The sequence below is a fragment of the Aulonocara stuartgranti genome, assembly GCF_965226115.1.
Source record: "Aulonocara stuartgranti genome assembly, chromosome: 3".
Lineage (NCBI taxonomy): Eukaryota > Metazoa > Chordata > Actinopteri > Cichliformes > Cichlidae > Aulonocara > Aulonocara stuartgranti.
In genome coordinates, this window is record NC_138941.1 from 44,628,387 (window position 1) to 44,642,580 (window position 14,194).

Here is a 14,194-nt window from a genome sequence, read left to right on the forward strand (position 1 = left end):
TGTTGATATTTTCCAAAGGTAAAAGTTTAAAACCTCTGAGTTGTACTATTTAAATGCTGACAAGCAACAGCAGGAATATAATACTGTAAAAGATTTATATTCTGTTATAAAATCTGCTGTTCCTCAAATCGCTACTTGACATTTTCCCAAAAAGCAAGTCACCCTCTAATTTTACACCCATTGTAATATTGAATATCAGTAACTATAAAAATAGGCTGCAGTAAGTACAGTTAACCTTTTACATTACTTCTATCAATACTCAGTCTGCCTCACCTTACAGCTATATGCAGCATGTGCAACATTATGTGGAATAAACACTGGGGGCATTTGTTATTATTTTTGTCACTAAGCAACATTACTAAAGTCTGGATTAATCTGCAGACGGGTTATAATAACATGGAGATGCATCACCAACAGATTAACTATAAGTAGATAAAAATTACGCAAAAAACTTGTAAGTAGACATACTGTAAAAGACCAGTATGTAGAGTAAAGTGCATTGCAGCAAAGCTATTAGTATGAAATGCTATATAATAATTTAAATGTCACTTAGTCACATTATCAGCTTTAATAGTGTTAAAGATTTTTAAAGGCATCCTTCATTGACAACATTGTGTCTCTTTGACTTCACACAATGAATAACAGATTTTTAATAACAATAAGTTACAGAGTGATAACCATGGTGATAACCATATCAGACCATTGATACTGTTAAATACAGCGATAACTGTAGGAGTTTTCAGCCTCTTTGATCAGGGGGGATTGATCTCCCTGATAACTGTGATGTAGTTTAAAACAAATTTTGATTAATTAAAAAATAAAATAAATATTTTAAAATTCTTTTTTTTTCCTTTGACATATGCTTATCTATGATATATATGTCTGCTTCATCCGAATCATGAGATTATTGATTCTTACAGCAAAAATTTGAGCAATGCAACAGTCTAATTGAACACCTATGTTCTGTAGAAGGTACTGGGAATAACTAAAGCAGATTTAAATGTAACACTTTGAACCAGAAAAAAAGAAGTTAATGCTTAAAGTTTTATTGCTAATTAACCATTTTTTTCTTTTACTTTTAACCATAAATTAAAACAATATCCCCGCCCTTTGTGTAGGTGCATGTTCAAAGGTGTCTTGTATACTAAAAGATCCATGTTTTTTCCTTCTTACAATGGACCAATACGTAATATTTATCTTATAGTTTGCTTTGGTTCCCAAGAGCTCCCTCGTCATGATGTGAAGAACTCTTTAATAGGTTAACTATAATTAAACAGTACATTTATCACAATCCTGTGTGGGTGCTGGCTGCAAAATGCAACTGATACAGAAGAAATTCCTGGTATTTTGGCATGCTGCATTTCAAATACTGGGATGTACCAAGTCTTTTTTTTCTGGCACATTAAATACAAGATGCCTCACTGTATTATGCTAATGGTAGCTAAACATTTCAAAGATGCAGTGAGTCAACATCAGTTTCCATCTCACTTGAAAAACTGAAGACAAACAGCAACACCGGCCATTAAATGTGCAATATGTGGGGGCAACATCCTAACATGACCTCTTGCTGAGGTCACCTTCTTTAAACAATGTGCTAAGGCTATTTATGATGTGCACAAACCTGACATTGTTAACTAATTAACTAAATGGCAGAACATTATTAACAGCTTAAATTACTGGTTAATCTATGGATCAAAATTTCAGTTTTTGTTTTTTCACATTTTATAATAACATCAATATGTTAATATATCTATATTTATAGGTATATAATACATAAATAATACTATTTCGCTGTAGGCTTAGTTAAATTCAATGAACAAACAATTTGTAAATAGATTTTTTTAAAACTAAGCCAATAAAGTTGGCACAATGGTGCACTGTTTGGCATCATTGCATTAAAGGGTCCCCAGATTTGAATATAACTCAGCTGGTCCCCTTTCACCTGGAATTTGTATTTTGTACAATAACTGTGCTGCATGGGTTTCTCCCAGAATTAGTGCTGTGAGTACAAGAAAATAATTATTATAATATGATGTGTTAAATTTGTTTAGATCAGAGGAATAAGGAAGGATTTGTCTGTGTGTTTTAGTTTGGCTTAGTTGTAGCCTGAGAGTGTGTGTAATTGTTTAGAGAGAAAGGAATTTATGGACACTGGGGGTCTGCCTGCCATAAAAGGAGACGGGAAGCTACAGTTGGGGATTGCTGATGCTGATGCTTGTACCTTCAATAAAAACTCATAATTGTTATAACTTAGAAGCAGGTTTGCAGGAGACTCTCCACATGCTTATCTGTAAATGTAAGACGATAAGAGGCCAATGGCCCAGTGGATGCAGAGTGGGGCTCTCAGTGTTTGTACTATATTAACTCTGTTTTGTATGTTGTGTAGAGGAATTTGGTGTAGCTTGGGTGAGGAGATTACTTTTATGACCCCCAGGAAGTCACGTATACAGAGACACACATACACAGTGCTTTGACTGTTACGACGCACCCACACCTACATGCACACTCACTCACGTGCTCGTGCATACACACACAGACACAGAGTTTGCAGCACACCATGGGGGTTTTATGATGGGGTCGCTTCTATAAAGCTGACTGTAACAAACAAAAGGAGGGAAGATCTGCAGAGGCCTTGCACATCTCCCCTTCTAGAAGATGCATGCTTAAATGAAGATGAATAACGGTTTTGTGAAATGACTACTGAGTCCGGTGCCGTCTCTGGATGCCTCGAGGAATAAAAAAGAACCGGGGTGAAACTAATTTCGTAACAGTGCCTAATTATAAAGTCAGCAGATATTTACATGAAGTTTTAAATTGACGCTGACAATTACAGGTGTAAAAACATTGATTTTGCGCCCCAAAAATGCTAGAGCATATTTATTGAACTTGTAGGTAATTATATTTTATTTTTGTTTATATCATCAATGCAAACGTAAAACAGTTACTAAATGAGCTTGTGAAATGAAAGTAAATTGGTATCTTTAATGGGGGGGGGTTTTCTCAGAAAAAAATCGAAATCTTTCTATGCATCTATTTAAAACACGTGTCAAACTCAAGTCATTTTACGTGGCCAACAAAAGTTGTGCATGATTTAATTAAAATGAGTTTACTGTATGCTGCTGAAATGTGCACGCTGACTGTAAACTATTTTTTTTTTTGTTTAAACCTCAATGTACCAGGGATGAGAGTGATGTACTGCCAGATCTGTTATTTAAATATTGACATGTGTGGTATCCACAGAAACTTCACAATCTCTGCTAAAAGCTAATAAAACCATTTCAGTGACCATCTCACAGATTCTGAAACTCCAGATTTTCAACCAAAATTCACTGAACCAGCAGCAAAAGAAGGCAACTACACTTCACGGTTGACAAACATTGTTATGACTGCCCACATACTGCCTGTCTCGCTTCTACCACGATAAAATCCTTCCTTCACAGCTCTATCTCTCATTATGCTTCCAGACTAGTTTCCCAACAAAAATATCTATTTTCTGCCTTATTTGCTTGCCTATTAATTTCTGCTTTACAGTACCACAGAAAATTTGAATAATTACGCCAAATTGCAAAACACTTAGTTACAGAGTGTTTTTTTTTTCTATTTTAAACACAAAGTTACAGAGGTTTTATTAGAGACATATATGTCTCTAATAAAACCTCTGTAACTTTGTGCAAAACAGAAAAGTTTATGTTTTTCACTTCCTACTAGAAATCTTTTTGGGTTTTTTTAAACTGGACAGTCTGTAAAAAGAGTTACTAGAAGTTGTTTTGTAATTTATTTATCACAATTTGAGTCCAAAGAGTCCTGCAGACAGATTTCTTTCTTTGTCACAGCAACTTTTTCTTTAACATGTAGAAAAACAGTTAAATATGTGACTTCTTTACACTGATGGAAAATTGAGTTTTACTCGTCGCTTAAGATCAAAGTGGGCTGTATGTAGCCTGCACTCCTGATCTAGAATCTAGATAGATAGATACAAATAATAACACTACGCAAGTCTCTCAGGTTTAGCAGGTTTAACATGATTGTTAGTGCTTAATTCCTACATTATTACAGTAATAATATGATAATAGCAGTGTATTATCCTTTTATCACTGTGCTCTAGAAAAACTGCTAGCTCTATCACAAGTCATTCAGAAATTTAGCAGCAGATGGTGCCGAATCAAAATAATTCACATTACAAGCTTTAACAAGTGCTGCACTATAGATAATTATGAGCAATGGGAGGATGTTAACAACACACTAGGTAACCAGTATTTTCTCCCCCTTGGTTTATTAATACAAATAATTAACTGCTGAAAATCCTGTGAGTGTTAGAATACAAGACTTAAGTTAGATAGGTAAAAAGGAGGATTGTAACATAAAAGAGAATTAATAACAACCATAAACAAAGTAAACAATATCACCGAATTCTCTACACACCTTCTTAGTTTCTTACCCTGTGCATTTCGGGGAAAGCCAGTATCCTTGGACTTCTCCCCAGCAGAGATCTATTGGAAGTGGGATAGGATATAACCCTCTGCAGCAAGCTGTGGATGGACCAGCCTTATAGATAAGCCAAGATGAAAACCTCAGAGGTAAACAACTTTCTAAGTATAAACTCCCACAACCCTTTGTAGAGCCATACAACTGTTAGCTGTTTTTTCTTGGAGTTCTCTGTGTGTTTCTGTAGGGTCTTACCTCACAATATGAAGTGTCTTGAGGTCACTGTTGTTGTTATTTGGCCTTAGATTTAAAAAAAAAAGCACAAATAAAAAACTGCATTGAAGTGATGAGCCAAATCTGGTAGAAGGGAGCAGTGGGACTTAAATAGATCATACCCAAATATCTGCAATGAACTGTGTATTAAGTTACCTCAGAAAATTGCATACTTTATCTTTAATGTTTGACTGGTGGACCAAAGTCGCTTTCAGCATCCACATACTTTTCATTTCTCAGTTAATGGCTGATGTATTGATGTAAACTAGGCAGAGTGACTAGCAACTTCACTTCTGCTTTCAATAAACAAACACATGACACAGTCTGCTTCTGTTTGCCCTCCTCCTACCAAAGCATTTGTCATACTGACTTTGACCTCGAGAATAATTCACTGCAAGAATACAATAGAAGAAGAAGAATAGCAAACCTTATTTCTTCTTGTGTAATTAATGTAATCTAAAGAAAAACTAGATGACTGTCATTATTCTGGAAAGTTACACTTTATTTGCATACTTTTAAAAACAAAAATCTATACTTTTATCTACTACAAACCTTAAATAAGACCTTTAATACAAGACAACAAACCTGGCATGAAGCCCAGATACCAGAGAAAGATACAGATCTAATGAAAGTGTTTCTTTTTCTTGTGTCCTATTTTAAACCATTGCATTAGGTAAATGACCTAATGTTGTGTCATTATGGAAATAAGAGATTTTATTTTTAGAAGTGAGGCTTTTTTTTTTCATTCATTTATTTATTTTTAAACAAGGGAAAAAATATTGAGTTGATAATACAGAAGTTCTTTGAAGAAGTTCTCATGCTCACAGCATACACACCATAATCAAGATTAAATGGACGACTTTCAATAATGCTGTCTTCATTTGGACTATGGTTTGCATATTTCCTACCACATACCATTCACTTTTGATACACTTTTTATTTGCTGATTGTTGATATGCAGTGGTGGCATGGTGGTTAGCGCTGTTGCCGCACAGCGAGAAGAACCTGAGTTCAGTTCCACCACCAGACTGCAGTCTTTCAAATAGTACATATATATGGTAGCATCTTAAAGTGAAATCTTGTGACTTTAAAAGTCAGTTTTTTCCTTCTGCCAACATAAACACTGAACAAATTTGAATATGAATACCTATTTAATTATATACTATACTCAAGAGAATAAAATGAGATACTGCAGGAATCAGCATGGCCAAAGTGTTGACATAAAAACAGTTAACAGTTATTACAAGTGCATGAAAATGACACGTTCTGCTCTCGGTAACTCGGTGGTGCATTTTTGTTTTTTTCCCCCATTGCATTATATAATTTACCTGCAAGCTATCTAAATGATTATCACATTTTCATACAAGTAACAAAAAAAAAGGTCAACTACAGATTGTGAGAAACACAACACTCAACTCAACCTGCATATTTCAGAATTACACTTCATGGTTTTTTCTCTGGGTAGTCCTCTTCTTTTTTCCTATTTCCACTGCATCATGTAAATGAGTGTAACATAACCTTTACAGAAAATCTCTCCATCTGTGCATCACCATGGGAGTAAGAGATATTTGAAACGTCTGTATTTTAATATTCAAATTCTGACCTGAGCAAAAAGTTAGTATAAGAAGCAATATTTGTGACAATCCTCATGAGTGCATCCAGAAGACATATCAAAGTGAAAGAAGAAGAGAAGAATTAACCACATGTAAGTATAAAATCTTAACGCCATTACATGCTCATGATGGAATGCAGAGGTGCAGTTTAAAGCTGTATTTATGGCACATTTATTATAATTTTCATCATTACAGGAAATCAAAGGTGGGTAAAAATGATTTTTGGCTAACCGTAACATCGTGAGTGACATGCCAGCACCCGAAAACTTCAGATACTTCATGAGCTGACTTTACAGTGTTTCAAAGATGTCCACAATGCAGAAATGTACTTTTCTTGGGGAAATGATATCTAACAGTAACAGAGACTCCAACTTACTTACCTGGATGATTGAGCATGCACCATGACAGTAACAGAGACTAATAACCGAGTGTTAGTTCATTATTTTTTTAAAACACATTTTTCTCAGTGTTACAGAAACACACAGAGTTTATCGTCAGAGTTTTTCACTCTCTGATTTTCTAAGGTTTTCTCTGATTTCCTTGAAGAACATAAAGATGAGCAGCATTGCTGCAGACTGACATTCCTTGTTTGCAGCATATAAAAAGCTGAGGTTATCTTTTAGATTTGTGCTGGACTGTGCACAGCATGTTGGCTCATGAAGTAGATCAGCTTCTACTCACATCAGCAAAGCTAATGTTGGGACAGCTGAGGACTGGGAAAATGAACCCTGGTCTGATAAATGAATGAACTTCAAAATAAAATATTAGATTAAGTTTTGAACTGGACAAATTAATGGACACAGTTTTGTTGGCATGCTGTTGTGTAGATGGTTTTCATGATTTGAATACTACAGGATATTTGAATAGGGCATCCTTTTATTTTTTAGAACACCCCTGGGATCATGTAGAAGAATAAATTATGTAACATAGAAGTAATGCAAATATTTTATTTCCCCATAAAAGAAAGATTTTTGAGTCTTTAGGCAGCATGAGAACCAGAGACAGACAATGAAAGCAGGTGTCACTGCAAAAGCATTGGTAACCCTGTTAACACTATTATATCTTTATTCTTGGCACCAATGCATGTAATTATGGATCTGCAGCTCATTTCTATAATGTCACAAGTTTAATATTACATTTAATTTATTTTAATATTAAATATTAAATTCTGATTTTAATGAAGTAATCAAGGCTTACATTACAGCATAATACAGGAGCAAGAAAAGAAGGGCGAGACAAGAGCGAGCAGAGTCAACGGGAAAACCATGTAAGTTCTTAATGTTAAAAACCTCTCCTTTCACAGATGGAGTCATTACTGTCAGCTGAATGTCTCACTCATCTAGTTTGTGCTGTAGTGACAGTCTGTGCATTTTGTAGGAAGAACAAACCTAATTTGCATGTTCCTAACATGTTCTAAATATCTCCATGAACAGAGAAGAATTGTGACATACATGCATTAGTCCAGCACACAAAATCTGTTGGAATCTTTATTTTCATTTTCATCTGACAGGGCTAAGATGCACTGGATATTATTTCTGCATATTCTGATGGGTAAGTAGATAATTTTACCAGTGCTGTCGAGTTTGAGTTTGCTCATTGAATGCTTTCTTCTAACAGAACATATATTATGTTTATCATATTTCTGTATTTTAGGTCAGGGTTGCCTCTTTACATGCCGCCTGTATGAGTACCACTTTATTGCAGAAAACAAGAGCTGGTCTGAAGCACAGACATACTGCAGAGAGAAATATACAGACCTGGCCAAAGTGTTTGACATGACAGACATGAGCAGACTCCGTAACTCCGCACAGAATCAAGGAGAAGCCTGGATTGGACTGAACAACAACACAGGTGGAAACAGGACGTGGCGTTGGTCTCTGCCAGGAGTGGAATACATTCAAAATGACAGCAGCTGGAATCAGAATGGAAGACAAGAAACTGAACCTGGGCCTGGAAACTGTGGGAGGAAAAGAGACAAGCTGGTAGATGTTTCATGTGACAGTACTATGTGGTTCATCTGCTATGATGGTGAGGAGATGTGAAAATAAATAAAAAGTATGAAATGTGATGTTATCACATGTGATTAAAAAGGTGGAGGGTTTCTAAAGATAAATTATTGGGGGATGTCTTTGTGTGTTTTTTATGTTGGTTTCACAGGAATGAAGAAAGACAATAAAACATATTTGATTGAGGAGTATAAGAACTGGACAGAGGCTCAGAGCTACTGCAGATATAATTACACTGACTTGGCCAGTGGACTCGATCAGGTAGATGGAGAAGAAATTGAGGCCCTTATGAAATCGAAGGCAACTCCTTTTAGAGCATGGGTTGGTCTGTTCAGAGACAGCTGGAGGTGGTCAGATGGGAGTGATTTCTCTTTCAGATACTGGGATATGGAGTTATTCAATGATGAACAAAGCAACAAGACATGTGCTATGACTCTGTTAAACAGATCAGGAAAATGGAGCTCTGATGAATGTGACAAAGAAAAACCCTTCTTCTGTTATGATGGTGAGTTTTTATCAACATGTGTCTGACTGGTTTTCTCTAAAAGGAGGATCACTGGAATCACTGACAAGATCCAGCTGAACATGTTGTATATGTTTATACAACCTATTTATGGATGATGTATGATTTTCTTTTACAAATGAATTTCTAAGACATGAATGAATTTATGAGTTTATGAATGCAGCCAAATCACTTTAATTATCTGTGGGATAACTTACAGCAACTGTTGAACCACTTTTTTTTTAAAGTCTCTCTTGTCTGTAAAGAAGTTGAATATTTGAGGATCTTGTTGACCTGAGTGAGGATTGTTACTATTATCACACTTTGTTCTACTGAGGGTAGAGAAACACACAAACTTTCCATAGTTTTTTTTTTTTTTTAGAACAAAATAAACAGTTAATAGAATTTCTCAATTGTACAGTTCAATAGATTCAATTGAACCTGTTATTTTGTTTTTATGGCAGATAAGCTGATCCTGATCAAAGAAAACAAAACCTGGAAGGAGGCCTTGGATTACTGCAGAGAGTCTCACAGGGGACTGGTCTCCATCACTAACCCTTACCAACAGAGATGGGCAGAGGTGAGAGCCAAGAATGCCTCGAGTCCTTTTGTCTGGCTCGGCCTGCGCTACTCCTGCACTCTGGATCTGTGGTTCTGGGTCAATGACAAGCTGGTCTGTTATGAGAAGTGGAGCAGAGAGGGAAAGACTGAGGATTGTGGCAGGGCTGTGGGCATGCAGAGTGGAGGACAGTATGAGTGGGTCAGTCAGAGAGACAATGAGAAATATAATTTTATTTGTTCTTTAGAATAAGATTTAATCATAACTTAAAGATTTCACTCTGAGGTGAAATTGTTTGATTGTGTAGTTTCGTATTTTTTAGACTTTTCGTGTTCTTCATTAAATTTGGTTTCCTTAGTTTCTTCTTGACTGTCTGATTCAGTGATATTAGACTTACTTACTTCACAATTGCTGCATTATTCAGTTTTTACACTTTTATTGTTAGATGTTTTGTTTATTATATTTGCTGTTATTTTTTGAGTATAGAAATAGCAATTGAATAAATATAAATAAAGTATTTTAATATTTTTAATCTTTAATATTTACCATATGATATAAATCAATCTCACTGAGAATTCAGGACAATTCATGGCAGAAAAGACTTAAAACTACTCTTTTTTTCATAATTATGTATTTGAAGCGACATGTTGTAAACGGATCATTTGCGTCTGTGAGGACAAATAAACTGAGTTGCAGGTGTAACAGTCTACACTACTTACAGTAGTTCTCTGAGCACCTATTTCTACACAGATTAGCATATTAATATTTATTTTAAATCATTAGGAAACCAATTGCACTGTGTTTTCAAATAACATTTAAAATTAGCCAACACAAAACTCTCCAACAGACACACAGAGTGAACTGAAACAGAGTTCATGACAACATCTTTTCTAGTGTTTTATGACGTTTTCCACCAATAGAAACCTTCCACTTGTGGTTCATTCATGGCAAGCTTTCACCTGGGGTGAGAGTTGAATATTTCAGCAGTGAAGCTCCAAGATTTAAAGCCACCACATCTACAGCAACAACAAAGGAGTTGAAAAAGCAACAAATAGCAGCGTCAACCACAGACCTCTCTAAAGACAAATATGAGCTATTAAAAAGAAAGTCATCATTTAAATCAATGTATTTAATTGTTATTTCACTGTAGTGTAGTTCAGAAACCAAAACAAATTCGAGAGTATTCACATAGACTATGACAGCCAAACAGTACCATCTAGTGGCTTTACAGGTTCACACCAGAGTAAACATGTATTACATTTCTAATGCGTGTACAGATGTGACTGTTACACTTTATCCACAGCAAATAATACACGATGCTAATGTGATTTTACAGGTTTCTACTACAGACCATGTTAGGAAACACAAATATTTAAGTCCTTCCCCAACTCACCTATGGTGGGCTTTTTAAAATGTAAAATGAGTGCTAAAGAAACCTGTGCATGAAGATAGAAGTGAAATGTTTGGTGTAAGTAACCAGGTCAAACCAGATCTTTTATAGGATGTGAGCTGGAAAGAGTAGGAGTTTGGTTGTTCAACCATTTGCAGAAATTTAAAGTAATTCGAGAAGTGTGAAATTACCTTTAAATTGTGTATGTGCATATATGACATGTGATTTATAATGTTATGATTATTTGTGAAAACTCATGTTCTTTGTCTCATAGGCCAGTTTGAATTGAGAAGGCTTTGCTTGAGAGTGTGTAAAGGTGGACTGTGGGATGTGGGAGAGATTAGTGGGTTGCAGTTTTGGAAGTTGATGTGTGAAAGATTGTCCAATAAACTAATGTTGTTGTCTGTTCAGAGTGATGTCTGCTGTTTTCCACACCACACCTCTCTGCGTAACAATGGTGCCAGAAGTGGGATTAATTATGTCTGTGAATTAAAGATGAAAACAGGCTAAAAGAAAGGAGTAGGATGTAGAAAAATCTGTGAGACAAGGATAAGCTCCCTTGCTGACATGGAAGAAGGAGAAGGTGGAAAAAAGCTGAGCCAGATGGCTGATGAGGATGATTTTGAACCAGCGGTACGACCTAAGCAAATAACAGTTGGGGTTGTGAGTAAAGAACTTTCTGAACCTGATCTCTTTGATGAAATTTGAGAATTTATGTGATGATCCAAAAGAACAGAAACAATACTGTTAATAAAAACATTAAACAGCTGAGCGATAATTAGAGATGGACCGATCCGATTTTAGTATTGGTATCGGTCTGATACTGACCTAAATTACTGGATCGGATATCGGAGAGAAATAAAAAATGTAATCTAATCCATTAAATATCACAAAAGTGCCTCACAAAACTTGCGTCATAGCGTAACCCAGCTCATGAGCTTAGCAGTATGCGTCTGGTGATAGAGCTGCTGTGGCATGCCAGACCTGTCAGCGGTCTGGTTGAGCATTTGGAGCCTCGTTTCCAAACCGGCATTTCATCTTGGAGGAAGTTATCCCAGAGAGAAGTAAAGCAAGTGTGTAAGTTCATCTCTGAATGTTTGTAAAGCATTCCCACGATAAGCTTAACAACCGATATATGGAGCGACTGCCTCTCTCTCCCTCCCTCTCCATGAAACTGCTTAATGATCAGCTGATCGGCTTTTCTGTCGTGAGTCCATCTCTCTTCTTTGTTTTTGGCCCACTTTGCGCCAGAAAGAGGAAACCAGCAGCTGAACAACAGCAGCACGTTTAACCTTGATAAGCTGCTGTTAGAATTTATTTAATATTACTTTCTACACCAGGATCCTTTTCTACGCAGCTGACGGCTGGTAACTGTGCAGGGGCGGATCTAGCACAGTTTAGCCAGGGGGGCCGATAGGGCATGAACAGGGAAAAGGGGGCACAAAGACATACTTTTCTTTCTAATTGTCATGTCTAGCTTTTAATAAATAATTATCTGAATCTTACAACCAAAGTTGTCATCTGATGTAAAATGTATAGAAGTCCATTACTGTATAACTATTAAGTCAAATTTATAATCTAGAAAGCTACAGTACTTTTTCCTTTGCAATTCTGTTGAAGAAAGATGTTGAATCTATTTAATTATTGTAGAACAATGATTGACTTCTGTGCATTTTTTTTTTACACGCGCTTTAAATTGAAGTCGATTCCGTCAATTAAGCATTATGAGGGTGCACTGAAAATAATGTTATTTTGGCCCTGTAGTTATTATTTCAATTAGCTATATAAATTTTACAAAAAAAATACAAATTCAGTGCTATTACTCTAAAATAGCAGTTTTTCTTGTAGTGCATTACTTGAGGATTGTTTGTAATTATGTGTCCTCAGTTTTGTATGTAAATTGAATCATTCGATCCAAGTAATATTCACTAAACCAATTCATTGGCTTAATTAGTTGATATTTCCAAGTAAAATGTAATGGAGTGACATCAGTGAATATGGCCACCTTCTCTGCATTCGGAGCATGACGTCAAAGCCCCTCCCCACATTTGAGCGGTCTTTCTTCAGACATACCATGGTCCACATTTCGACGGTTGGCAGACTTGACGGAAACGGGAAGAAGTGGAACCATGAATGTAATTTTTAAGCAGAACAAACTTTGTACGTTCCTGTTGGCTCACCTACTTAAGTCAGTTTCTCCGCACTGAAAGCAGCTGCGCTAGCAAATAGTGTATTTTCCTGCTAGACTTGCTGACTAACTTTCCTGGCAGGAGGTATGTCCAGAATTTCCCACAGCACTTTACAGCTTAGATGGCCACCTAAACAACACACGCCTGCTGCCTTAACTAACGTCTTTGTGAATAAAACGACCACGGTCCAGTTTAAAATAATTGCTGCACCGCTGCCATGAGGTGTATTTTGAAAAAAAAAACCAAAGCAAACAAAAAACGATTTCACTCAAGTCTTCATATTGACCTGTTTTAAATTTGCCACTGAGCTAACATATGTAAAAAAAAAAATAAATTAATATCAGTGTGCATCCTTGAGTTAGTAGAAATTAGTTGAAAAGCCTATAGATAACCTTTTTTCTTTTTCTTTTTTTTACAGAACATAGGACCTTCTGACTGCTAATTTGAACTCAATCAAATTAGTAACAATTAGGTTTAACTTGTCACATAATTGCTTTGTGTGGCAGTTTGGTTTAATTTTGAGATGGTCAATTTGTCTGTTTAAGGTGCCACAACATGAGATGGATGTGTAAGATATGTAGCTTTGAGTCAGAGAAGAGGTTGGGATTGTTAAAACACTACAGACTAAAGCATGGAAATGGTGGTCGCAGCCAGTCAGTCCCTTGTCTTCACACTGATTGCCCTTGCTCGTTTAAAACATTTAATGCCCTTAAGACCCATTTGTCTCGACACCATGTGAAGATGGTCACACAAAGTGGACCTCTTTCATTTACTTGTCTACTTTGCGGCTCTGTTTTTTTTTAATTCAGAGAAGCAGTTTTTTGAGCATCTTAACAACCACTTAAGGAAGTTTGAAGTAGTTGCATGTGTTTTCAAAAACTGCAACTTCAGTACAAATATTTATTCCACCTTTGCTACACATAGACACAGAAAACACCAGTCACACACCCTTGAGGATTTTAAAACTGAAGTATTAAAAAGCAAACCTAATGAACCCATGTTTGCTCAGGATGAGACCTGTGTGGAAGCGAGCTTAGAGCTTTGGGATGGGGAACCACAGGAGTTGTTTCAAGATATGAAAGAGAAATTTGGCCATCTATTTTTAAAGTTAGAAAGCATGTTCAATGTTCCAAACAAATGCATTGATGAAATAGTAGATGAGCTTCAGTTTATATCCACCTCTGCATCTGGTCCACTTTTAAGAGATGTGGTGGTGTCCACCTTGAAAAGCCATAAT

The 14,194-nt window shown here is 36.1% G+C and overlaps 1 protein-coding gene across 1 annotated transcript; it reads left to right on the plus strand.

The window, feature by feature from the left end:
• The first annotated feature begins 6,349 nt into the window (after nt 1-6,349).
• On the plus strand, nt 6,350-9,853 carry LOC309703975 (C-type mannose receptor 2-like). Its single transcript, XM_082528920.1, has 6 exons — nt 6,350-6,403; nt 7,526-7,578; nt 7,822-7,862; nt 7,965-8,339; nt 8,469-8,822; nt 9,284-9,853. Coding segments are annotated over exons 2-6 (1,119 nt in total). The 5' UTR covers nt 6,350-6,403; nt 7,526-7,576; the 3' UTR covers nt 9,631-9,853.
• Nucleotides 9,854-14,194: the final 4,341 nt, after the last annotated feature.